This window comes from Anolis sagrei, chromosome 8 (genome assembly GCF_037176765.1).
Source record: "Anolis sagrei isolate rAnoSag1 chromosome 8, rAnoSag1.mat, whole genome shotgun sequence".
Classification (NCBI taxonomy): Eukaryota; Metazoa; Chordata; class Lepidosauria; order Squamata; family Dactyloidae; genus Anolis; species Anolis sagrei.
Genome location: NC_090028.1, coordinates 11,294,657 through 11,320,864, shown reverse-complemented (window position 1 = coordinate 11,320,864; position 26,208 = coordinate 11,294,657). Strand labels below are relative to the sequence as shown.

At 44.5% G+C, this 26,208-nt stretch overlaps 1 protein-coding gene across 1 annotated transcript in view; it reads left to right on the top strand.

Annotated features, from left to right (window-relative positions):
* Positions 1 to 25,981, top strand: part of CDYL2 (chromodomain Y like 2) — a 140,259-nt gene extending 114,278 nt beyond the window's left edge. The window contains exons 5-8 of the mRNA XM_060788184.2: positions 1,228 to 1,438; positions 9,071 to 9,214; positions 17,306 to 23,724; positions 23,862 to 25,981. Coding sequence (XP_060644167.2) covers positions 1,228 to 1,438; positions 9,071 to 9,214; positions 17,306 to 17,464 — 514 coding nt within the window. The 3' untranslated portion in view covers positions 17,465 to 23,724; positions 23,862 to 25,981. The remainder of the gene's footprint in view (positions 1 to 1,227; positions 1,439 to 9,070; positions 9,215 to 17,305; positions 23,725 to 23,861) is intronic.
* Positions 25,982 to 26,208: the final 227 nt, after the last annotated feature.

Genomic DNA, 26,208 nt, shown 5'->3' with positions numbered 1-26,208 from the left:
CTTCGCCCCACCCCTTCCCTCCGTGATTCACTCCTGGAAGGAAAGGGGTGGGGCGAAGGGAGGGGGCGTGTCTTTCCGGAGGGGATGTGGCGCGGCGAGGCTTGGAGTGTGCAGAGTGGGGCTTGGAGGCAGCGTGGAGGAGATGAAGGAGGGGGTGGAGGGAAGGGGGCCAGGGGAAGTTGCGTTGTTTGTGTGTGTGTGTGCGTGTGGGCGGCGACATGTTCGTGCTGGGCGGGGCGAGGGAGGGAGGGAAGTGCGGAGGGTGCGTTGGCCATTCGGCCATGTGTGCGCGCGCGCTGGGGACTTTGCTCCAGTGCGCATGCTCAGTTGTTTTGGCGATTTATCTGTGTGTTGTTGTGTTGTTTTCAATTCTGAGTGGATTAGTTTGTACCGAGTGGGTTGTCCTTGGGGCATGGCAATTTTGGTGCAGTTTCGTTGGGGGGTTGTGGAGTTTTGCTGTCCGGTTGAACCAACCTAACAGATTTATATATATAGATTATTGTTGATGTGATGATGATGGTGTGATGATGATGATTATCATGATGATGATGATGATGATGATTATTATTATTATTATTATTAATATTATTTAAAACACAACAAGGTGAATCCACAGCAAACAAGATCACTCTGTTGGCTGTTGTAGTGGATCACACATCGGACACTTCCCAAGTTTCTAGGACTGTGTGATGTATCGGCGAATAATGCATGCAGATCCCAGTAAGGTGGCCTTCTGCAGCTGGCAAATGGTAATTTTGTCTGTGCCAATTGTGTTTAAGTGCAGGCCAAGATCTTGAGGCACTGCACCCAGTGTGCCGATCACCACTGGAACTACCTTGACTGGCTTGTGCCAGAGTCTTTGCAGTTCAATTTTTAATCCTCATATCATGTCAGCTTTTCCAGTTGTTTCTCTTCAATCCTGCTGTTGCCTGGGATTGCAACATCAACGATCCATACTTAATTTTTTAACACGATTGTGAGGTCAGGAGTATTATGCTCCAAAACTCTGTCTGTCTGAATCCGGAAGTCCCAGAGGAGTTTGGCATGTTCATTCTCTGTAACTTTTTCAGGCTTGTGATCCCACCAGTTCTTTATTATTATCATTATCATTATCATTATTATTATTATTATTATTATTATTATTATTTACCTGTCTGCACCTGTGGCTAGGATCCTTGAGATTTTAGAATATGGTTTGTCCCTGCTTTTTTTCTCTTTCTATTTTAGGGATTTTGTAAAAGCGTTCATTCAGTTTAAGAAGCCAATTGTGGTGGCAATCAACGGTCCTGCCCTAGGCTTGGGAGCTTCTATATTGCCACTTTGTGATATCGTTTGGGCAAGTGAAAAGGCTTGGTTTCAGACCCCATATGCAACGATTCGGCTCACGCCAGCTGGCTGCTCATCTTACACCTTCCCACAGATACTGGGCGTTGCTCTGGTAAGTCAACTTCTTGCTTGTTTCCTTTTGTCCTGATCCAGATAAGGTTCCCTTTTTGCATTGACAAGAGCTAATTCTGCTCCAGAAGCACTATTTCTATCTCATTAGAAGTACACCATGCCACAAAAGAATATTGAAATTCAGATATTTATTTTTATTATTATTTAAACTTGTTGTTTTTAGTTGAACTCTTGCTCAGTTATTTGTTTATGGTTTAAACTTTCAATGGTCCAGGGCTCATCAAAATTTCCCTGCTGTCCACATATATACGGAATATAAATAAAGTGTTATTATTATATTATTATTACATGGGGGAGCAAACCTCTTTCCTAACACACTTGAAATACTGTGGTCCCCTGCCAACAGGCAGATCAGTTGTAGAGTCCTTTATTAGCCCCATGGTCTAGTACTGATGAGACAATTGTGTCATCATACTTGCCTGGTAACATTTTGCATTAATTTGGCTATTTAAGTCTGAGAAAAGTTATGAAAGCTGGGAAGTGATGTAGGGAGTGAATCTACGAGCCCATTGGGCTCTTTGTTTGTCTAGAACAGTGGTTCCCAAACAGACAAGAGTTCTTTCTCCCACCTTGGACATTATTCCACAGATATATAAACCTCACCTGGCTAGTTTCTAATAGACCTCACAACCTCTAAGGATGCCTGTCATAGATGTGGGCTAGGCATGGATAGAGTCGCTCGGATAACTCGTTATTCATAATAATTTTGTTAAAATTACCTTTTAGAAGTGTCAGGATGTGGCCTTCATGCTATGAAAACACGGCCGGAACCATGAAGACTCCCTCCTGACAATAGGATAGTTTATGGCTTGATAGGGAGCCATCTGGTTGCAGAGACTGCTTTGTAGATGTGGGAATGGAATGTAGTCACAACTTGAGATAAGGAGGGGAGAAGGGAGGAGGCATCCAGGGGGAATGTGTTACTGGCTATTGGTGGAAAAACCCTCAGATCTCTCTTTGCATGACTCCTGTATGGACTGAATAAACCGATATCCAAAGGATCTGCTTTGTGAGTGCGTGTTTCATTCTGAGATCCCGCAGGATCTGACATAAAGAGAGATCTCACAAACTTCTTGCTCAACCCGTGAGGAGACATCTATCCGGGAAGTAAGCTATGTTCGAGGGCGAGTCGTTCATGGGCACGGGGGCCAGCGCGGATGCCTCCTTACCCGCCGGGCTAGGAGACGAGTCGGAGGACGAACTGTGCCCGGGAGAGGAGAACCTGGAAGAAGAGGCCCCTGCTGCTTGGCCGCCGATGACCTCCTCGCAGATGCCGGTTCGGAAGGACGTGACGGTGAGGCGCAAGCTGCCCATGTCGGGGCTCCAGGAACCCTTCGGGGAGCCTCCGTCAGATACGAGGCGACTAGAAGAGAAGGTCGATGCCATGGAGCGCATGCTACAAACATTCTTATTCCAGTTGGATGAGATGCGGAAGGAAGTAGCAGCATCCTGGAAAACGGCTCTGGGGGAGAGAGAGCAGAGACGCTCACAGACGCAAGGTACTGGATATCGGCCCTCAGGGAGAGTGGGGTTTGCAGCGGAAGGGGAGCAACCCTATCCACCCCCCGGGACATCCGCGTTCACCACAGGTCTTCTGGGGAGAAGCCAACTACCCGGTGGGCTTGGGAGAGGAGAACTGCGTGTCAAGTTTAATGGGGACCCGAAGCAGCTGTCTTACTTCATAACTAACGTAAGGCACTTCATGGAAGATTATGGGGATACCTTCCCCTCGGAGGGGGCCATGATCCACGCCGTGGGGGCCAACCTCAAAGATGCCGCCGCTGACTGGCTGATGCAAATGTATGACACCCAAGCGCCAGAGCTAAGGAGGCTGGATGATTTCCTGCGGGCGCTCCAAGAGGGGTTCCAGGACCCCCTAGCCCAAGAAAAAGCAAAGGGACAGCTTAAGAAGATTTACCAGGGGAATAAGACTGTGTTCAAAGCGATAGCGGGCAGAATCAGAGACTGGTCTGAAACCACTAAGCTGGAATACTTTCGAGCCGGGCTACGCTCCGACGTTTTGTAGTGGGCTATACATCGCGAAAAACCTGATAACCTGGAGGATTGGATCGTTTTGGCTGGGAGGGTCGAGTGCGACCAAGAACAGATGCCCCGTCGAGCGAAGGAGAGAGGGAGAATCCGACACCCGGCAGCCGGCCAGCCTGGAGGGATGAGACGCCCCTCGCCCAGAGGGAGGTCGTCCAGCCGCGAGAGGAGAGCAAGGAGGGGGGCCTGCTTCTCCTGCGGCCAGGAAGGGTACAGAGCCGCCGAATGCACCAGAGGGTCCAGCGCTTCCAAGGACGACAAGGCTCTTCCCCAAAAGCCAACACCGGGCCCTAAAGCCGCTAAAGGAAAAGCCTCCACAGCTGTGGAGACAGCGTTGGGGCCCCACCAGCTCCCTGCGGAGGAGGTTGAGCTGGAGGACGCAGAAGACGACTACCCCCGGCGGGAAACGGGCAAGATCACCTGTGAAGGCCGCCGGCAGGCAGATCGAAGGCTCCCAAGGCGGTGAGTTAAAAAGGCTCAACTGTGATGTAGTAAAAATGACAATAACTCTAACAAATCCAGAGTCGGGGTTGAAAGTAGAAACGGAGGCAATGTTAGACTGTGGGTGCACCAGGTGCTTGATCACCCCGACACTAGCGACCCAATTGGGGGTCAAGCCCCAACCCCTAAAGACGCCCGTTGTCTTCGCCCAGTTAGATGGGTCCTCTGCCCATGGGGCCCCAGTGAGATAGAAAACGAGTTACTTACATTTAGAGATGGGAACCCACCAAGAGACTTTACAATTTATAATATCCCCCATGGCCCATCAGCCAGTCATCTTGGGGATCCCGTGGCTAAGATGGCAAAATCCCCAGATTAACTGGGCAGAGGGAACTTTCGTCTTTACAGATGGGAAATACAGACATAGAGGGCCCGCACAGGCATCACACAAGTCTCAAACCCAAGGGGCCCAGGCAGAGGCAGCGCCTGCAGGCCAGGGAGTTACCATCCCAAGCGTCTACCGGAAGTGGGCTGAGGTTTTCAGTGAGACTGAATGTGACCAGCTGCCGCCCCATAGAAAAACGGACTGTGCAATTGAGTTTGAACCCAATGCCACGCTGCCAAGCCCTAAGCTATATGCAATGTCAGAACCAGAAAAAAAAGCCCTAAGAGAGTTTATCGACAAGAACTTAGAGAGGGGATTCATAGAGCCATCCAGCTCCCCAGTGGCAGCACCCGTGCTATTTAGGCCCAAGGCTGATGGATCGTTAAGGCCGTGTGTAGATTACCGAGGCCTGAACGCAATCTGCACGTCCAACAAGTACCCCCTCCCCCTCATGTCGGACATTTTGGCGCAACTGGGTAAAGCACGAATCTTTACCAAACTGGACATTAGGGAGGCGTTTTACAGACTGAGGGTGCGAGATGAAGATTGCTGGAAAACGGCATTTAATTGTCACCTCGGGCAGTATCAATTCCGCGTCTGTCCAGTGGGTTTAAAAGGCTCGCCCCGAGTGTTCATGCAATTCATAAATGACATCTTCCACGAGATGTTATATGATGGGGTCCTGGTCTATTTAGATGACCTTTTGATATACTCAAACTCCCTGGATCAGCATATAAAAACAACCCGAAAGGTGCTCCAAATATTAAAAGAAAACCAGCTATATGTCAAACTTTCCAAATGTGAGTTCCACCGGACTGAGCTCAATTACCTAGGTTTCCGTATATCCACTAGGGGGCTCGCTATGGATCCAGCCAAGGTACAAGATGTGTTAGCTTGGGAGCCACCCCGCACCAGAAAACAGCTTCAGGGATTCCTGGGGTTTGCCAACTTCTACAGGCAATTCATTAAAGACTTTGCCAAAATAGCCCTACCCCTTACTGAATTGCTAAAAACCAAAGGGAGAGGGGAGACAAGGAGGGCGAAAACCCCTGGGGCTCGGTTGGAGTGGTCACCGGAGTGCCAGAAGGCCTTCGAGGAGTTGAAAATGAGATTCACGAGCCAGCCCATCTTGATTCATGCACAACTAGACAAACCCTTCATAGTACAGTGTGACGCCTCTGAGGCGGCTTATGGAGCCGTGCTGCTACAGGTGGACGATGAGGGCCAGCTCAAGCCTTGTGCTTACTTGTCCAAAAAGTTTTCTGAAACCGAAAAACGGTGGCATGTATGGGAAAAAGAATCCTTTGCTGTGTGAGCGGCGCTGGCACAATGGCGGCACTTCTTGGAAGGCGCCCAGGTTCCCTTTGAAGTGTGGACAGACCACAAAAACTTGCAAGCATTGCAAACCCCACAAAGGCTAAATGCTAAACAACTCAGATGGGCTCAGTTCTTCCAAAGATTTAATTTCCGCCTCAAGTTCGTCCCAGGAAGGACGAACCAGTTGGCAGACACCTTGTCACGTATGCCCACAGCTGACTATTCAGCGCCCTCAGAGGTGGGGACTGTTTTCACCCAGCAACAAATGGGATTGGTAGTACAGACGAGAGCCAGGCTTCAGAATAAGCTGCAGCCCCCGAGTCAGCCCACAGAACTGTTACAGAGATTGGGAGACGCTTCGGAGACAGAAGAGTGGTTACAGCAACATAAGGGAGACCTCACCCAAACTGGTGAGCTGTGGACATATGGGTCTAAATATTATGTGCCTGCTTCCATGCGGAAAGACATCATGAAGGGGGGCCATGACTCTGTGTTGGCTGGGCACTTTGGCTTCACCAAGACCCTCAAGCTGCTGGCACGACAGTTCTGGTGGCCCGCTATGCGGAAAGACATAAGGGATTGTGTGCTGGAATGCTCCACCTGTGCAAAAAACAAACAGAAGGTAGGGAAACCTACGGGACTGTTGCAATCCGTGGCTAATCCTACGCAGCCGTGGACAGATATAGCCATGGATTTTGTGGTGGAGTTGCCCGACAGCCAGGGATATAACACCATTTGGACTGTGATTGACCTATTTTCCAAACAAGCCCACTTTGTGGCCCTGAAAAGGCTTCCCTCCGCCCCGGAGCTGGCGAAGCTGTTCCTGCATCATGTTTTCAGGTTACACGGCTGTCCACGCCGAGTGATAACAGACAGGGGCACTCAATTCACCTCCAAATTTTGGAAATCATTTCTAACTATGTTAGGGGCAGAACGGACGCTGAGCACGGCATTCCATCCCGAGACTGATGGGGCCACGGAAAGAGTCCAAAAGACACTACAACAGTTTTTGAGATGTTACTCCACATATCAGCAGGATCAATGGGCTTCCATGCTAGATCTGGCCGAATATTGCTATAATAACAGTGATCATGCTTCCACGGGAGCCTCCCCTTTTAAAATAGTGGGGGGAAGAGACTTTCCTCCTTTTCCGGGACTAACCCCACCAGGGCCAGGAGGGGCCACTCCAAACGAATGGGGAGAAAAGATTGCAGCGTCTTGGCCAATGATTACAGAGACACTGGACAGGGCAAAAAGGGAATATAAAAAATTTGCTGACAAAAAGCGGTCTGTGCAGCCGCCGCTGAAGGTGGGGGACTTTGTTTATTTGTCAACCAAATACCTGAGATCCACACAACCGTCCCGGAAATTGTCAGCCTTGTTTCTGGGCCCTTTTCGAGTTCAGGAATTAATTAATCCAGTGGCAGTGCGCCTTGACCTGCCACACACGTGGAGGAAGGTGCACCCAGTATTTCATGTCAGCCTGCTTAAGCCTGTGTGTCCTTCCCAGAAGTGGTCACAACCGGACTCGCAACCTGTCCCCATCATGGTGGGGGCCCATACCCATTTTGAGATCAAGGACATTTTGGACTCTAAACGGACCAGAGGCAAACTGTATTATTTGGTTCAATGGGCCTCAAAAGCTATTCATCCTGAGTGGGTGGTTCAATAACATGTTAGAGCACCCCGGTTGATTAAAAAGTTCCATGTTTCCTTCCCACACAAGCCGGGGCCATGATGTTGTTGTTGCTCACATCTCTCTCTTTCTTTCTTTCCAGGTGGGGACCATCTTCACAGGGGGGGAGTTATGTCAGGATGTGGCCTTCATGCTATGAAAACACAGCCGGAACCATGAAGACTCCCTCCTGACAATAGGATAGTTTATGGCTTGATAGGGAGCCATCTGGTTGCAGAGACTGCTTTGTAGATGTGGGAATGGAATGTAGTCACAACTTGAGATAAGGAGGGAAGAAGGGAGGAGGCATCCAGGGGGAATGTGTTACTGGCTATTGGCGGGAAAACCCTCAGATCTCTCTTTGCATGACTCCTGTATGGACTGAATAAACCGATATCCAAAGGATCTGCTTTGTGAGTGCGTGTTTCATTCTGAGATCCCGCAGGATCTGACAAGAAGCAATATTTAAGTTTTTTAAAAAACCATAAGTCCATTTGCCCTTCCGAAGCTTTTTCCACCATTTTTGTTATGACTCAGGAAGTGAGTTGGAAATGATTCAGCTTTTACCCGCTTCTGGTCCCTGGCCTTGGCTCAAGCCAAAGAATCCAGTTTTAAACCAGAGAAGGAAGGAATTTCATGGCCTCAGCTCAAACAAATGGAGGGTGAAAGAGAGAAACGTGCCAAGAGGAAGCCAGTTTTAAAGCTAGAGAATCCAGTTTTAAACCAGAGAAGGAAGGAATTTCATGGCCTCGGCTCAAACCAGAAAAGCCAGTTTTAAAGCCAGAGAATCCAGTTTTAAACCAGAGAAGGAAGGAATTTCGTGGCCTCGGCTCAAGCCAAAGAATCCAGTTTTAAACCAGAGAAGGAAGGAATTTCATGGCCTCAGCTCAAACGAATGGAGGGTGAAAGAGAGAAACATGCCAAGAGGAAGCCAGTTTTAAAGCTAGAGAATCCAGTTTTAAACCAGAGAAGAAAGGAATTTCATGGCCTCGGCTCAAGCCAGAGCAGCCAGTTTTAAACCAGAGAAGGAAAGAATTTCCTGGCATCGGCTCAAACCAGAGAAGCCAGTTTTAAAGCCACAGAAGCCAGTTTTAAACCAGAGAAGGAAGGAATTTCTTCCGTTTGCTTTTCCCTGCTTCTGATTCCTGGCCACGGCTCAAGCCAGGGATCAGAAGCAGGGATCAAGCCAGTTTTAAACCAGAGAAGGAAGGAATTTTCTGGCCTCAGCTCAAGCCAGTTTTAAACCCAGAGAAGGAAGGAATTTCTTCCTTTTGCTTTTCCCTACTTCTGGAGTAAAACAACTACTTTCAAAGTAAAGACCACCCAATGAAACAGGAAATAACACTTTCAAACCATAAACGAAAGGATTCAGAAGTCTCAGAGGTTTCCCAGAGTTTTGCATTTCTTTTCTGTGAAAATCAGAATTGACTTTAGAATCGAACCCCAGTGCCCCCCATATTCAAAACGAGTTTTTAACCATTTTTTTGAGGAGAAACCAAGCCTAATGTGGGCAAAACATCAGGAAAGAATGCTTCTGGAACATGGCCCCACAGCCCAGAAAACTCACAGCAACCCAGTGATTCCAGCCTTGAAAGCCTTCAGCAACATATGTAGTAGTTATTTCTAAATTTGCACATAGACATAGAAATCAGCACATGCAAACGTTATGCAAATTGATGCTTTCTTTGGCTGTCTCTTTTGGTGATGCATTAGCATCCATTTAATTAAAGGGTATTTTATCCTTGCAGGCAAATGAAATGCTGTTTTGTGGAAGGAAGCTCACAGCACAAGAAGCCTGTAGTAGAGGACTCGTCTCACAAGTTTTCTGGCCCACGACATTTGGACAAGAAGTGATGCTGAGGGTGAAAGAAATGGCATCCTGCAGTGCAGTGGTAAGAAATGTGGGGTGGTGGGAATTGTCCAGGCTGCAGGTGGCTTGTGAAGGTGTCATGAAATAATAAAAAAAGAACAATCATTCCTGATAGTGTAGTAGAGCAAAGGCTAATGGGGGGGGGGGGGGGGGGACCTAAAATATTTTGGTTACAAGCTACTGTCAAAACATTTGTAGTCCTACCACCATGAGCTGGACAGCATCCATCAATGGCTGTTTAATTAAGTATAGTTAAGTTAATAATCATTCTTGGCCTAATCCCAAAAACCTGATGAATATGTCCTCTACACAGGTCCTAAAATGCAGAAGAAACCTGGAAAAAAGGGGGTTGGCTAAATGATGTTTAAAGAAAATATGCATTAACATCTCAAAAATACATGTAAAAAAGGTGTGCTTAAATTGCACCCCAAAAATGTGCATATTCGCATGACTGTATATCTCTTCACTCAAGGAAAACATGTGACTTCTTTCCTACATGCTGGTGTGGACTGCTCCAGTACATATGCACATTTTAAAATTCCAAAACAACTGATATGGGCTGTAAGAAAATGGAGTCTAGGATGGGTCTAGGATGCATGTGGTAGGCCTCGCCTCTCCCAGAACCCTGATGACCTTGTCGAGTTGAACAGATCGAAACGAATCCAACAAAACTGGACAAGCAGATGCTTGAGTTACATCCTCAGAGACTGCACGTAATGTGGTGTCAAAGCCCGCACAGATCAAAGCGACTTTGTCCGCAAAGTACTGAGCAAATGCTTCACAGCGCGCTGCCGAGTCGTCAGGGGACCCACTCGAGGTGGGATTCAACAACCCTCTGACTACTCGGAACAGCTCTGCTGGACGGTTCCTTGCAGACGCAATATTGGCCGAGTAGAAAGCATTTTGCACGGCCTCTATTGCCGCGCCATACGCCCTTAGATAAAGGCGTAGGCGTGTTCGGTTTGGCTCGCTGGGCTCTTTCCTCCACACGCTCTCTAGCCACCTCTTTGTTCACTTTAGCTCCACCAACTCCTCGTTGAACCATGGGGCAGGTTTCACTCGGCAACTTAAGAGGGGGCGCTCCGGAGCAATCATGTCTATTGCCCTAGTCAACTCCCTATTCCAGTGAGCGACCAGGGCATCGACAGAATCACCATCCAAGGCAGCAGAAACATCCCCAAGAGTCCTTCTGGATCCATAAGCCTCCTGGGGCGGACCATCTTAATGAGTCCACCACCCCTGCGGAGGTTAGAAGTTGCAGCAAGTCTAAACTTGATCAGGTGGTGGTCAGTCCATGGCAAAGGGGAGATTGATAACTTCTCCACACCGCCACCTTCTTCCCAGCCCTGACAGAAGACCAAGTCAAGTGTGTGTCCAGCACAGTGGGTAGGGCCAGATACTAGCTGGGACAGCCCCATAGTTGCCATGGCAGCCATGAAGTCCTGAGCCACTCCTGAAAGAGTGGTCTCTTCATGGACATTGAAGTCCCCCAGCACTACAAGCCGCTGGGACTCCAATGCCAGGCCCGAGACCAACTCTGCAAGCTCAGGTAGGGCGGCTGTGGTGCAGCGGGGTGGTCGGTACACCAACAACAGCCCTATTCTGTCTCCTAGCCTGAGGTGGACACATTCAAACAAGGTCGACTGTAAGGCTGGGCCCCTGACCAATGAGATGGAATCTTTATAGACTATTGCAACTCCGCCTCCCCGCCCCCCGGATCTCGGTTGGTGTTGCATGGCATAACCTGGTGGGCAAAGCTGGGTGAGATTAACCCCTCCAGCCTCGTCCAACCAGGTCTCCGTGATGCACGCCAGGCCTAGCTTTTCATCCAGGATTAAATCCTGAATGGTTGATGTTTTACCATTGACAGACCTGGCGTTCAACAGCAGCACCTTTAATCTGGGGGACGGTCTACCTTGGTACCCAAGTTTACCATGTCGGGAGGACATTTTGGAATTTTGCTTGCTCACGAATTGGCCGAATTGGTTTTTTAACTCTCCCTTTCCCATATCTCCCCCTCCCCATCATCACCTCGATGGGGGCCCCCCAAGCACCGGAACTCACTCCCTCCCTCCCCCCCCCCCATCGTTCTCCACATCCTGGTAGTTCACTAGTGCGCTGTTATATGATATGTCAATAGCCCGGGCGGTTGTTAAACCATCATTTCCGCCATTATTGTAGTTCAATTTATAAGGCTTTTAAAAGGTGGAGGCCTTATAAAACCATCTCCAATTTTCCCCGGCCATTCGACCATTGTTGGGAGTGATTATATAATACACGATGTAAAGTGCAAATGCAAAATTAAAGTGACCGCACAATAGCACCATTAGTAACTAACAGAACTCTCACCGTTAATTAAAGTGCTGGAGTGCTAACGAGTCATCTTTCACAACAGTGCAATGGGGGATTAGACTACAGAGGTATTCCTACACAGTGCAATTCTTATTGGCAAGAAATCGGCAAATTGGCAGTATAATTGACATTAGGTAGGGGGCATAGGAAAAAGTGCCAGGTACAAATCACAGTAGCTTGAGAGATATTCGCAGCAAGACCTCGGGCTCTAGGAGGGAGCCGTATAGTTCCTCTACTGATGCCTTCAGTCAATCTGCAGCTGTTGACACTCTTCTCTGCACATAGGTGGAACAGTAGCACCAAACTTACAATAACCCCCCTAGAGCCACTGCCCAGGATAGAGTACAGCTGTACTACTGGAGGTTGGAATATATTCCTGTTTGTTGGGTGGATGGAAGGGCGACTGACCCTTGGCAAGCTGAGGGTGTCTAACTCACTGCGCCACCAGTAGATAGATAGATACAGATACAGATATAGCTGGAGTTACCTGTTCCAACTTACTTACAAATTCAACTTAATAACAAACCTACGGAACCTACAATGTTCGTAACTTGGGGACTGCAGGTACCTGCTTCTGCAATGACCAGCAAAAGACGTACACAGAAGTAATTTAGCATTATGCCTGCATATATCACCAACAGGATTCCAGTCTGAATATCTGAATAGGTCTGCAGTTCAGCTGTAGCAGTCCTTGCAAGCAGGGTTTTAGAGGCTCTTCTCACCTATTGTAGCTTTGCTACACCTCTCTGACAAAGAGAGATCGCAGCTTTCTCGTTTCACTGCAAAAAAAAAAAAGCTTCAGATGCAGTGAGACATTCAGGAGTTTTAATTAAATGAATTGCAGATTATATCTCTTCCCAGACATTTGACTTAAAGCACAGAAAAGAAATGCTCACTGAAAAGGCATTGTTAACTCCTTTGGATTGCACTGATAAGTATGTATATTGATCCAGCAATGCTCCAGGCCTGATCCTGGGTTCTCCGCTCCCCGTCATTATCTCTTGGGTTTCCATTTCATTGTCTGCTTTTGTAAAGATGCTACACTCAGAAGAGGGAGGGAGGTTAAGAATACTTTCCCCATTTTTTAAAAATCCTTACATTCTCTTTTTTTAATGCACTCATTGCAAACCGGAACAAGAAAAATGAATACTTTTAAAAAGATATGAGTCAAAACAGAGCTTGTTTACATATTTGGACTCTAGTTCCCAAGACTCTCCAGACAGCATGGCCAGTAGTCTCTGACTGGGATGCAATGGAAACTAATTTTGAAATGACTTTTCTAGGTTCTCATTAAAAAGTAGATTTCGAAGCAACAAGATTGTGGCTCGAAAAGGTCCATCATATTTAGGCTGATCAGTGGGCATTATTATTATTATTATTATTTTATTTTATTTTATTTTATTTTTATACTCCGCCTTTTGCAACTCAGGGTAGTTTTCACCTTGCTCCCAAACACCACCACACCAAAGCTGTAGATTTTGTAGTTTATTGAAGAAAAGGCAAAATCAAAACATAGCATGAAGAATACAAAAGTTCCATAAGGCTTAAATGCAAAGACACAGTTCCCAAGATCCAAAGGCAAAAACATGAAGCATAATCCTTTAAGCAATGATCAAACAATAGTCCATGGAAAACAGTTGAATACAAGACCTAAAATCCCAGACTCAGGAAACCAGAAGCGTGCTGCTTAAAGCCAAGGTTAGTTCATAGAAGTTTGCATGGAAAGAGCTACGTTGAACCTGTGTGTCAGCGAGAAGGCTAAATACCCTTTGCAGACCTGAACGCATTGCGATGACCTTTGGCAGACTTGGCTTCTTGCTTGCTAGCCAAGCGAGAGCTTCTCCGGACCCTTAATTGCAGACGATTTTGCCTTCTCATTAATTCATTATCTTCAAGGCTCTATTACCCCTTATCTTGGTCCTGCAGCTTTGCCACCATAGGAAGGCAAAGGAGGCAAAGACATCTCCACCTGGCCGTGTGGGAATTCACTCTCATTATCAGTCTCACTAACATTATTTTCCCCTGAGAACTGACTTGCTGTTTCCCCTTCAGCAGCCTCACCGTCAATCCTGTCTGAAGCATGTACAGAAATCTGTAACCCATCATCCTCCTCATCTTGTAGGAGCTCTGGCTCACAAAACCCACAGGGCTCAGCTCAGGGCCGGCCCTAGGTAATTTTAAATGGTAAGCAAACATTATTTTGGCGCCCCCCCCCCCCACAAAAAACCCCCCCACAAAAACCAATCACTGAAAAATAAAAGGTAGAGGTGAATAAAGAGTTACCTTAAAACCAGAAGGTTACTTACATTATGTTCATATAGTTACATTACATAGAATTAACACAAATTAATGTTTTTTAAATGCAATTTTTTTTTAAACTTGGCAACAATTTTAAGTTTTTGTTGTTATTTTTGATCTACAAGTATGACACAAAGGTTTCACAGAAAATACAAGATCTTTGCATTATGACAATTCTGCTGAGACAATTGAAGACAGAACAGCCCTTAATACATGCATACATATACATACACATACATACATACATGAACACACACACACACACACACACATATATTATTTTATTTGGAATTGCAAATTGCAATGCATTCCATCACACACACACTTAAATAAATATTCTGTGTTTACGGAACGAACGGCTTCCTTTCTGCAAGGACTTCTTCTAGAATGCATGGCAATTCCAAAGAAAATAAAATATTTTGGACCACAACAAGTAAGTCCACTGAGACGACTAAAGATAGAATAACCTTATCTATATAAATAAATATATAATTTTCGTTTGTGGGATTAACATAACTCAAAACTCGCTGGACGAATTGGCACCAAATTTGGCAGCAAACACATACTAATCCAATCTATGTCTTTCAAACAAAAAAAAATCTCTGGCTGCTTCTCATTACTTTATTTTGCATACCACCACACTACCACAGGGTGCTATTATTATTATTATTATTATTATTATTATTATTATGAGTCTAAATGGCCATCTATCAGGAGTGTTTCAATTGTGCTTTTCGCTTATGCCAGAAGGAAGTTGGATTGGATGGACCTTGGAGGTCTCCCTACTTTATGATTCTATTACTATTATTAATAATAGTATTATTATTAAGCAGAGTCTCTATGGCCATCTGTTAGGAGTGCTTGGATTGTGTTTTTCCCTTATGGCAGAAGGAGGTTGGACTGGATGGCCCTTGGAGGTCTCTTGTAACACTAGGATCCTATTACTGTGAATTCCTCCCAAACCCCTCCAGTGTTTTCTGCTGGTCATGGAGGTTCTGTGTGCCAAGTTTGGTTCAGATCTGTCATTAATGGGAGTTTTAATGGTCTGTGGAAGTCTGAGCTGAATCAGTTGAAGGTACTCCAAATCCCATCAGCTTGATTAGCATTCAATGACCTTGCAGACAAGAGTCAATCAAGGCCAGCTAATATGTCTTAACAATGGATTCCCCCGGGCAGGAAGCAGCCAGGCTTTGAAGTTGCAAGGTTATTTGCTGCATCAGAAGCAAACCAAGGGTAAATTTGTAATGTATATAGAAAACACAAAGTTTAAAAACTTGGCATCCAGCTGCAAGGTCATTCAGTGCTAATCAAGGTGGCCAATGGCAACACTCACACTTGCCTCAAGCAGGCAAGAGTCCTTCTTCCCACCTTGGACATCATTCCACAGGGATATATATAAACCCCACTTGCCTAGTTTCCAACAGAGTTCCCAACCTCTGAAGATGCCTGCCATAACAATCTAATAAATATAAATAATTCATGTTAAAAATAATAACGTAATAAATAATAATTGTAAATAGAATAATAAATATAATAAAATATAATAATAATAGTAATAATTCCAAAGCTGAGAAGGAAATGGGGGCGAGTCAGTTTCCAACAGACCTCCCAATCTCTGAGGATGCTTGCCACTGATGTGGGTGAAACGTCAGGAGAGAATGCTGCTGGAACATTTTGAGCCTTCCAGGCGAAGCAGAGGCTTCAAAGGGCAGAGAGAAGAGCATGGAGTGGGGCAACAGCAGCAGCGAGGTCTTCCCCTCTTCTCCTCCAGGGTCTTCCTCCTCTCCGTTTGGAGATCCCCAAATGGAAAGGAGGAAGAAGAGCCCAGAGGAGAAGGAGATGGCCAAGCCTCGCTGCTGCCCCACGCTCCTCTTCTCGCGAGAAGAGGGGCGAGAAGAGAGCAGCAGCAGCAGCAGCAGCGAGGTCTTCCCCCCTTCTCCTCCAGGGTTTTCTTCCTCCTCCTCTCCATTTGGAGGTGCTTAAACCGAGAGGAGGAGGAGGAAGAGCCCAGAGGAGAAGGAGAAGGGGGGAAGACCTCGCTGCTGCCTCGAAGGAGGTGAGAAGAGGAGGATGGCACAGAGCAGCAGCAGCAGCGAGGTCTTCCCCCCTTCTCCTCCAGGGTCTTCCTCCTCCTCCTCCTCTCCATTTGGAGGTGTCTAAACGGAGAGGAGAAGGAAGAAGCGCCCAGAGGAGAAGGAGATGGCCAAGCCTCGCTGCTGCCCCACACTCCTCTTGCCGCTCTACAAGATGCACGGGGCATGAGGGGAGGGAAAGGCATGCACCTTTCTCTTCTCCCTCGCACGCCTTTCCTGCCTCTGCCGCCAGGAAAGGCACATGCGGGGCGAGAGGGGAAGAGCAGAGGCGCGCACCTTTCCCTTCCCTCTTGCTCCATGCGCAGCTTTTCTGCCTCCTCCTGCCGTTGTCCCCGCCACCGCGCGTGGGACGAGGCCCAATTGGAGGAGCATTTAAGGAGGCGCAGGGGCGCCCCTGGGAAAAACAAAGTGTTCCGCGGTCGCTTACTTCGCGTAATGGAAAAACCGCCCCTGGCTCAGCTTCAGACTCAGAGTCAAACTGAGTCACAACACCGCCAACCATCTCCCCTAGGGGACTCAGGGCAGCTTACAAGGGACACGCTCAAGATTACAATTAAAACACACATGTAAAACACTTTAACTAATTAAAACATCTGATAAAACAAATAACAACACAATTAAAAGCAATATAAAAACAATACGGCTGAAAAAACATAGCTGAGGTATAGATTCAATGAATGTATTACATTTTTACAGGAGCCCCCGGTGCCGCAATGGGTTAAACCCTTGTGCCCCCAGGACTGCTGACCACAAAGTTGGTGGCTCGAATCCGGGGAGTAGGATGAGCTCCTGTATGTCAGCTCCAGCTTCCCACATGAAATAAGCCTCTCACAAGGATGGTAATACATCAAACATCCGAGCGTCCCTTGGGCAATGCCCTTGGAGACGGCCAATTCTCTCACACTATTTGTGACACTGATTAAGTCCATTTGTGACACTGATGAAGTACTTCCTCTTTCTTTGCATGCTTGCTGGAGACTTTTATGGCTCGTAAATTAGTTAAATTAGCCACCTCGCATAAGCAGTACCTAAATTTCCTACTTGACAGGTGCAACTGTCTTTCAGGCTGCAGAGGTCGACAGCAAGCTACACAAATTGGTCAGAAGCTCACTCTGACACGGGCTGGCTTCGAACTCATGACCCTTCGGTCAGTAGTGACCTTAATGCAGCTGACTCCCAGCCAGCTGTGCCACAGTCCCGGTGCTTACTATATATTGGACTCATCACTTGGAGAGGGCTTCCGAAATCAAACCAAGGGTTCCAGATTTACAATCTCAGACCTACCATTTCTAGAAAGCATTTGAATCATGCTGCTCTTTTCCTCTCTGAATGTGAATACATAGCAAGATTATAATTTGTTTTTCCTCCAGGTGTTGGAAGAATCTAAATGCCTGGTTCGGAGTTTCCTAAAATCTGGCCTTGAAGATGTGAACGAGAAGGAATGTCAGATGTTAAAACAGCTCTGGAGTTCTTCCAAAGGGTTGGATTCCCTCTTCAGCTATCTGCAAGACAAAATTTATGAAGTCTGACATGGTTTCGCGACTTGAAAGAGAAAAGCAAAAAATATTTTTTTCAAAGGGGGAGAAAGATTTCAAGCCTCTGAAAGGCTTAGGAAAAAAAGATACGAAAGTCAAACTATATCCAAGAAATTCTTCCAAGGAATTTGTGGCAGTGTGTCTGATGTCCCTACGATTGTGTCGATTTCCTTGTGAGTTCAATGGCAAAGCTCAGTGGTTTTCCCAACAGAACTGGTTCTCATTCAACAAGAAAGAGTGACGGATATGTTATAACATCCTCAGCCTTTGCTGGGAAAGGCATTTAAATGCACTGATGGCTCAAGAAAACTATACATTCCACTTGCTGGAAAAGCACTAATATTGTCCCCTTGAAGCCACACTGCAAATCTCAATTTCTTTGTAATCTCTTTATTTTTAATGGGATCAATTTTTTTTTCTGCAACTATAAGCAAATTGTCTTTATATTGCTCGGTTTCAACATTGGGTCAGACTCTTCTTTTCAAGCTTGCTTTTGTTCTTTTCAAAAAATGAATGAATGGGTAGAGTGGAGTGGAATTTAATTTATATCTACGATGTATAATAATTCGTAATAATAATAATAATTTTGCAACAAAGAAACTTACTTGGAATCCTTGTTGTTTCCCCGTCTTGCTGAGTTTATTTAATTTATTTATTTGTGTGCATGTTTACGTCTCAGTGTGTGTAGGTGTGTGCAGAAACACACACACAGACACATTAGACTCTTGATATCCTTCAGATACTATTAGAATGATCATTGATACAATTATAATAACATTGCCCAGGGTGAGACAACTGTACAAGCTCTTTGGTCTACTGCAGTGGTTCTCAACGTTCCTAATGCTGCGGCCCCTTAATACAGTTCCTCATGTTGTGGTGACCCCCAGCCATTAAATTATTTTCATTGCTACTTCATAATTGCAATTTTGCTACTGTTATGAATCGTTATTGAGAGTCGTAGATGCTGGGATTTATAGTTCACCAACAACCAAAGAGCATTCTGAAGCCCACCAACGATAGAATTAGGCCAAACTTCCCACACAGAACTCCCATGACCAACAGAAAATACTGTCTGTGATGGTCTTTGGCGACCCCTCTGACACCCTCTCGCGACCCCTCTAGGGGTCCCGACCCCCAGGTTGAGAACCACTGGTCTACTGTAAGTAAATGGAGCTGTACAAACAATAAAGAGAGAAGGGATGAACTGCTGTTGCGTGTTCCAAAGCAGCAGCTCCATCCACTCCGTGTATGCAGGAAGTTGTGCCCACAGGTATTAAGTATGGACATACTTGCTTAATATTCCTTCAGGAAAATAAGAGGAATGCCATGGCTTTAATATGTGGTTTATTCTGTGCTTAATTGACTACACCAATTAAACACTCGTTTGTTTAAAATGGTGAAGGGAGAGGGATACAGGGAACAAAAGGTCAACATTATCTCTCATTTCAATCGCTTTCATGGACAAGAGAGAGAGACTTCTGTAAGTTTTTGTTGTTATTGTGAGTTTTTTTCCGTTGGCTGATTTATGTTCGGTACAAAACACTTTCCATTTAATTCCGTCTTGTTTCACGTCTCAAAGCTGCTAGTTTTTTGCTTGCGTTTTATTCTGTTTCTTGATTTATATTTGGCAGACCTCCACCGTCTAGTTAGAATATGTCTATGAAAGTTTCTGTGCAAATGAATGCCGCATCTGGTTAATATTTGTTCAAATAATTTTGGCAAGCGATATGCAAGATGGTTTGTGGAACGGCCCCACAATATCTGTATGTGTTGGAAGCCCAGATCAGTTTCTTCAGTCATGAAAAAGGCTGTTGATTCTCTTATTGTCTGCTTATATATATACATATATACACACACACATACACATACACACACACACACACGAGGGTTGAATGAAAAGTAATGCTTCCACCTTCGTAACTCAACAGATGGCAATACTGGTATGCAGCAGGTACTGGCTTGTTCAGTAGACTCTCCTCTACAGTTCCATTTCGGTGGGAAGCCTTAGCATTGAACGATTGTGTCGTTAAAGTGCAAAGTATGGAACCCTGTGCAGATGGTCAGTCAATGCGACTTAAGCAACATGCAGTCATTATTTATCTATTATTAATTTTTCACATTTCTATCCCGTCCTTCTCAACCCCCGAAAGGGGACTCAGGACGGCTTACAATGGGCCCCATTCCGAAGCCATTCATAACAAATTACAAAATTAAAACCACAATTAGACATAAAAGCATAATTAACAATACATAAGCCATCATTAAAACAGTAAAACAGTCTCATCAGCCATATCGTCATTCCAGTCACATTCCCTTAAAGTGCTGTTTGCATCTATTGTCCAAAAGCCTGGTCCCAAAACCATGGCTTTAGTTTCTTTTGAAAAACTAGGAGGGAGGTGGCCGATCTTACCTCAGTTGGGAGTGTGTTCTATAGGGGGGGGGGGCACCGCCGAGAAGGCCCTGTCTCTCGTCCCCGCCAGGCACGTTTGTGCTGTTGACGGGAGCGAGAACAGGGCCTCCCCGGATGATCTTAAGTTTCGAGGTGGGACATAGGGGTGGATGCGTTCGGACAAGTAAGCTGGACCAGAATCGTATAGAGCTTTATAGGTCAAAACCAGCACTTTGAATTGGGCTCGGAGGTGGACCAGCAGCCAGTGGAGCTGGCACAACAGGGGGGTGGTATTCTCCCTGTATGTCGCCCCAGTTAGTAGTCTGGCTGCCAACCATTGAACAAGCTGAAGTTTCCGAACCGTCTTCAAAGGCAGCCCCACGTAGAGCACGTTGCAGTAATCTATTCGGGATGTAACTAAGAGAACATTGAATTCTTGGCAGCAGAAGGTGTCTCCCCAAAGGACATTCATCAGAGAATGCAAGCTGTTTATGGTGATTGTGTTGATGTGAGTACTGTGCGTTGTTGGGCAAGTAAGTTTAAAGATGTTGAGGTGACAGCTTCTGCCATCAAGAATTCAGTGACTGCATGTTGCTTAAGTCGCATTGACCGACCGTCTGTGCAGGGTTCCATACTTTGCATATATATATATATATATATATAGTTTTTCAGATACAATAAAAGAGGGGGAACATTTAGTTTGTATAGAAAAGTAGGAAAGTATAAAGATATGGCCAGTAGAAGAAAAAGGAAAGAGGGGAAAAAAAGAACCCACACTTGAAGCTTGGGGTTGGGGTTTGGGTAGGGGGTTTAGTTCGACTTCCAATCTTCTTCGCCTCCGATTTAATCCTCTTTAGTAATTAGATCACTCTTGATTGTTTGGCAACTTCTTTACATAGTCTCTCCTAAGAGCATTTCTTATTAAAAATTTATCTTATCTCTCTCATCTATTTCAGATTCTCTTGTATCATAAAATTCTTTATTGGTGTCCAGTATTTTAACATACTTCTTTATATTCATCCATTGGGTTAGTTTGTCCATGTTCATAATCTCTAGGATTTTCATTAGCCAATGTTCTTGACATGGGATTTCTTTCATTCTCCATAGTCTAGCATGGTTTATTCTGGCCTCCGTCACTAGATAATTAACAACACAACCGTTCAATGCTAAGGCATCCCGCCAAAATGGAACTGTAGAGGGGAGTCTACTGAACAAGCCAGTGCCTGACACATACCAGTACTGCCATCTGTTGAGGAGTTACGAAGGTGGAGGCATTACTTTTCATTCAACCCTCGTATAATGGTAACTTGGAGCGACCAATTCATGTATCATTTACTACTATAGCCTGGTTCAACATATTACAACTCAGATTGTGAAGCTGACATCATATTCATTAATATGCATTGGTAGGAATAAGTATGTAATATATGGCGCTAAGGAAGAGTGATGCAAAAGATATGACAGATCATCTTTTATATTATACTAGCTTGGGCACCCGGCAGTGCCCGGGTTATTTGAAAAAGGCATGGTTTGTTTTGGGATGTTAGGTCATATCATGTAGTTAAGTAGTAACACTATTAGAAAGAAGCCAGTCTTTGATTTCATTTTTTTACAGTGCTCTTGCCTTGATGCAGGGTGAACTACAACTTCCATCCTGTTGAGTCAGTCCCCCAAACCCCTCCAGTCTGTTCAGTTGCTGATCAATTTCTCTCTGTTTGCTGTGTGCCATAGAAAAGGATAGGAAAGGGTTAAGGGAGAGGCAGTGGGCGGGATTCATGCAAATCCCACACCAGTGGAGAGAGAAAGGAACCCTGGGATGCCTGCCTGAAAATTATGTGTATAGATTTTCATGTTCCTGAACAAATGATACACCCCCCAAAATGAGCAAACTGACAGGATGAATTGTGTCAACAGAATCTTGCAATTTTGGTTTTAGAACAAGGAATTTCCATAGCATAACACACTTGATTTTTCACTATTAATAGTTTCTTCAACAGTATTTTCAAAATTACTCCTATTGTCATACTTTTCTTGGAAAATGAGTGACTAAAAGTTTTAAACACTTTTCTTTAAAAAAAGACACAGAGATCATTAATCTAATTTGAATTTGATATTTTTCTTAAAGGGGGGGGGGTTGTATTGATCTTTTTAAGAAAACACGTTTCTCATCTAGATTTATCTTTCTGCCGTCACTGGGTATTGAACTCTCTGTGTGTCCTGTACATACTAAATCAAATACCTTTATTGAATATTCACAGTATTTAATAATAATTATTATAAATGCAAATTGTTAATTATGTTGTATTATTTTATGTAAATGGCTTTGTACAGATCTTTTTAAAACTTGCAATTTTTTTTCATTTGTAGATATGGAAAAGTAAGCAATTTATTTCCGTGACTTCGTCTTGCATGTATATTTTTGCTGTACATAAAAGTGTTGCTTAGCTGGGTATCCCTCTGTTTCAATGAATAAGCTTTCAGACTTTAATACAGTATATATTTTCAAAAATATAAACTTTTATATTTCCGTGGTAGATTAGGGTAAGCGTTTTAGGCAATCTTTTCCAAGACTATTAACCATTTCTTTTAACGTCTAACATTCAGAGGCTGGTGCCAATTGTTTTCCACTTGGAATAATATTTTCTCACATCCTTATAGATATATGCAGGCAGTTTTTGTTTTTCTTTGAATTTTTTTTCAGTTCAGCCTTAAAATACGTGAGTTGAGCTATAAATTTGTAAATTTATTGCATTTGTGAATAAGCCTTACCACTAGTTTGAATCAAAACATTGTTAACTGATCTGTAAGATGGGTCCACCTAGATGTGATGGCAGCAGAGCATGTCTTTGAATAGGGAGGAAACCAACCATAGGCCTTATCTGGACCATAGAAGGTCAGTGACCCTCTCCAACCAGGCAAAGTCATCAACAACTGTGACTAATGCCCAACCAGAGTTCATGGGGACTTCCTTTCCAACTCTTATCTGGTCCTTCCCAGAGTTCCTTGAGCTACCGACTGAGAGTACCTTGTTTCACTACATATTTCCCCACATTTGGAAGTGGATTAAGGAGCAAAAACTGGTTCCTGTCCAAAGGGTTGGGTGGAAGGACTCCAACCAAGACTTTGGGTGAAAACCTCATGATGTAAAGCAGTCATTCTCAACTTGTAGGCTGCAGCGTACTGAGGGGCCACTAGTCCTAAAATAAGGTTTGCAGCTCTAAATCATTAAATACTAGCTATGGCCCATGTTGCTGTGGCCCTCAAAAAACAGAAGATTCCCAGACATGAAACAATTTGGGCTAGGGAACTCCTCCCACTACAGGTTTCCTGCTGGCTAGTAGAAACCAGAAGGTAATCCAGATGGACAATTGCAACATTCAAGTAGAAATGGAGGGGGGCAGGGCCCTGGAGTCATTTTTGTACATGCGTTGTAATGTCTTTTTGGAGTCTTGGGGGGGGGGGGTTAAGTCCTTTCCATTGTTTGTTTGTTTGTTTTTTGTTTTTACGAACGATGGTCACATGTTGTTGTTTTGTTTTGGTTTTTATTAGTGGTGATCACTCATTGGCCTGATAGGTATCTTGTGGCCAAATTTGGTGTCAATTCGTCCAGTGGTTTTTAAGTTATTTCAGTCCCACAAAACATTACATTTTTATTTATATAGATGGCTTTCTGTGGGCGAGCAAATGGTGACTACTGGATGACATATGTTCTGTATCAGAAACTAGAGCTGATGTGGTACTAATGTTGGAGAATGGTCCGTGGGCACAAAAAGGTTGGAAATCACTGATGTGCGGCCATGGTCTCCTAAGACCATGTTGCACACAAAAATTGCATTTGGAGTAATATGGCCACTATAGAACATGTGTTGGAATCGTGTAGCCCAGTGGTTCTCAACCTGGGGTCCCCAGATGTTTTTGGCCTACAACTCCCAGAAATCCCAGCCAGTTACCAGCTGTTAGGATTTCTGGGAATTGAAGGCCAAATACATCTGGGGACCCCAGGTTGAGAACCACTGGTGTAGCCAATAGGTCATCTGCTGCCTTTCAGAGAGACCTCAGACCTTCCACAATCACATCACACCTCCCTTCCCCCCCCCCCTAATCCCCAAAATAGAGGTCTCCATGGGCACTCTTCTCTATTAAAAGATAACTTCCAAGAGCTAAAAAGTTGGATAGAGAAGCTCCACTCAAGACATCAGGTGGAAATCTGATAACTGGGTTGTTGTAGGTTTTTGGGGCTATGTGGCCATGTTCTAGAAGCATTATCACCTGACGTTTTACCTACATCTATGGCAGAAACCTCACAACCTCTGAAAATGCTTGCCATAGATGTGGGCGAAACATAAGGAGAGAATACTTGTAGAACATGGCCATAGAGCACGAAAAACCTGCAACAATTCAGTGTGGTCATGCCTCCAACAACCCAGTATGGTCAAACATCTTGTTGTACACAAAAGACTTACAATAACCTAGTGTGGTCAAGCATCTTGTTGTACACAAAAATTGTATTCAGACTATGACACCATCCACCCTCTCTTTGAGATAGAGGTCTCTATGGGACAATCTTTTGTAATATAAGACTACTTTAAATAATGCTTGCTCCCCAAAAAAAGTCACTTGTGACTCTCCAGTCACTTTCCATTTTGGAAAAACGGGCATGTCCTAGCTGTGGAGTTCCAGTTGGGTTGGAAAAGGAAAGTGTGTTGAGAGCAACTTCACTTTGACTCCTTTGATCACAGGTGTTTCTCTAAGCCAGAACCTTTTCCTCCTGCTATACTGCTTTTGCCTGATCTGGTCACCAAAGCAAGATGGAGAAATGCCATTCAACGTATTTGGGTGGAGAAACCATTTGGCACAATCCACATTGGAAAATACAACATGTTGGGTTGCCATTACTTCTACGTGGACTCTAAGAACCCCCTCCCCAATCCCTGGTAGCTGCATTCAGACAGTAGTCCAAGTCAGAATGCAAGGCCTTAATGTTGTTTCCTTGTGAAATGGAAAATACGGGTTGTTTCTGTCAAACAACATAGTTAGGTTTGTTGACCTGGGCGTTATTCTCTGAAAGTGAACATACTGTCCACCCCACCATGCCAATCACTCCCAGGCTGTTTGTGGGTGGCTGGATCTATAAAAGTCCAATCTTTCAGAGATGCTAAAGAAGTTTACATAAGAGACTTCAGACAATCTTAATCGTAATGCATTTAAGTACTCTGTATCCCAGATGTGTGATCGCTACCCAATTAACTCTATGTTTTTAAGCCATATTGAATCTCTTTCACGAATACATGGAAAGTCATCCACTCAGTCATTGAACTTGTCAACAGGCTTCAAGGAAATATCGTTCATGTACTGTAGATATATACTGTATGGTATGTATCTTCCATTCAAAGAAAACTAAGGACCAAAGAGTACTGTTGCCCTAATCCAACGCTGGTCAGAAAACGAGCCAGTGTCACCTGTACATTAAAAACCAGGTGTCGATTCCTTTTTGACATTCATTTTGCATCACATCTTACTCATTTCAGGGAGAGAGAGAGAAAGAGCAAGATAGCCATATTAGGGTCTATCTGCTAAAAATGTTGAGAAATGAAAGGAAGTCAGGAAACATTTGAATGTCTATTGGTAAGGCTTATTACCAAACCTTGGAAATAAAGCAAATAACCAAAAGGGATTGGGGGGGGGGGGGTTAACAAAATGACTTATTTGACTTCTAATTAGAATTTTGCACTAATGAGTTAAAATGTAGTCATTTCCCAATAATAAAGCCCATCAATTATTTTGTTGTCTGAATGTCCTAGAATAAGATGAAATGAGTTTCCAATAATTGTGATGATGGTGAGTCCACAGTGTAATGAATGCAAAGGTATGGGGCACCCCCTTAACCAGTGTTGTAAATAACCCTTTGGACATTAGTTGAGTGCCGAGAGACATGTATCTTCTGATATATCAAATATTTGACTGTCTAGATCAAATTGTACACAATATATTTGTCGATGGTCCTGTAACCTAGTGTATGAACACATTTTTCTGGGTGCCTTAGAAGTTGTATTTTTCATGTGTGTTAATATGCAGTATTTATACATTGTGAGAAGCTGCTTTGAATAAAAATATTGAAACTACCTCTGGTGATTTTTGTATATATATATTTTTAAAGACAGCAGATTTGCTCAAGGAGTGGCAAAGTATCATTTTAGAAAAGCATGTGGAGTTAGAAAATAAATAGGAATATACCCTATTTCCCTGAAAATAAGACATCCTCTGAAAATAAGACCTAGTAGAGGATTTGCTGAATTGCTTAAATATAAACCGTCAAAATACACAAAATGATCTATGTCAGGAAAAAATA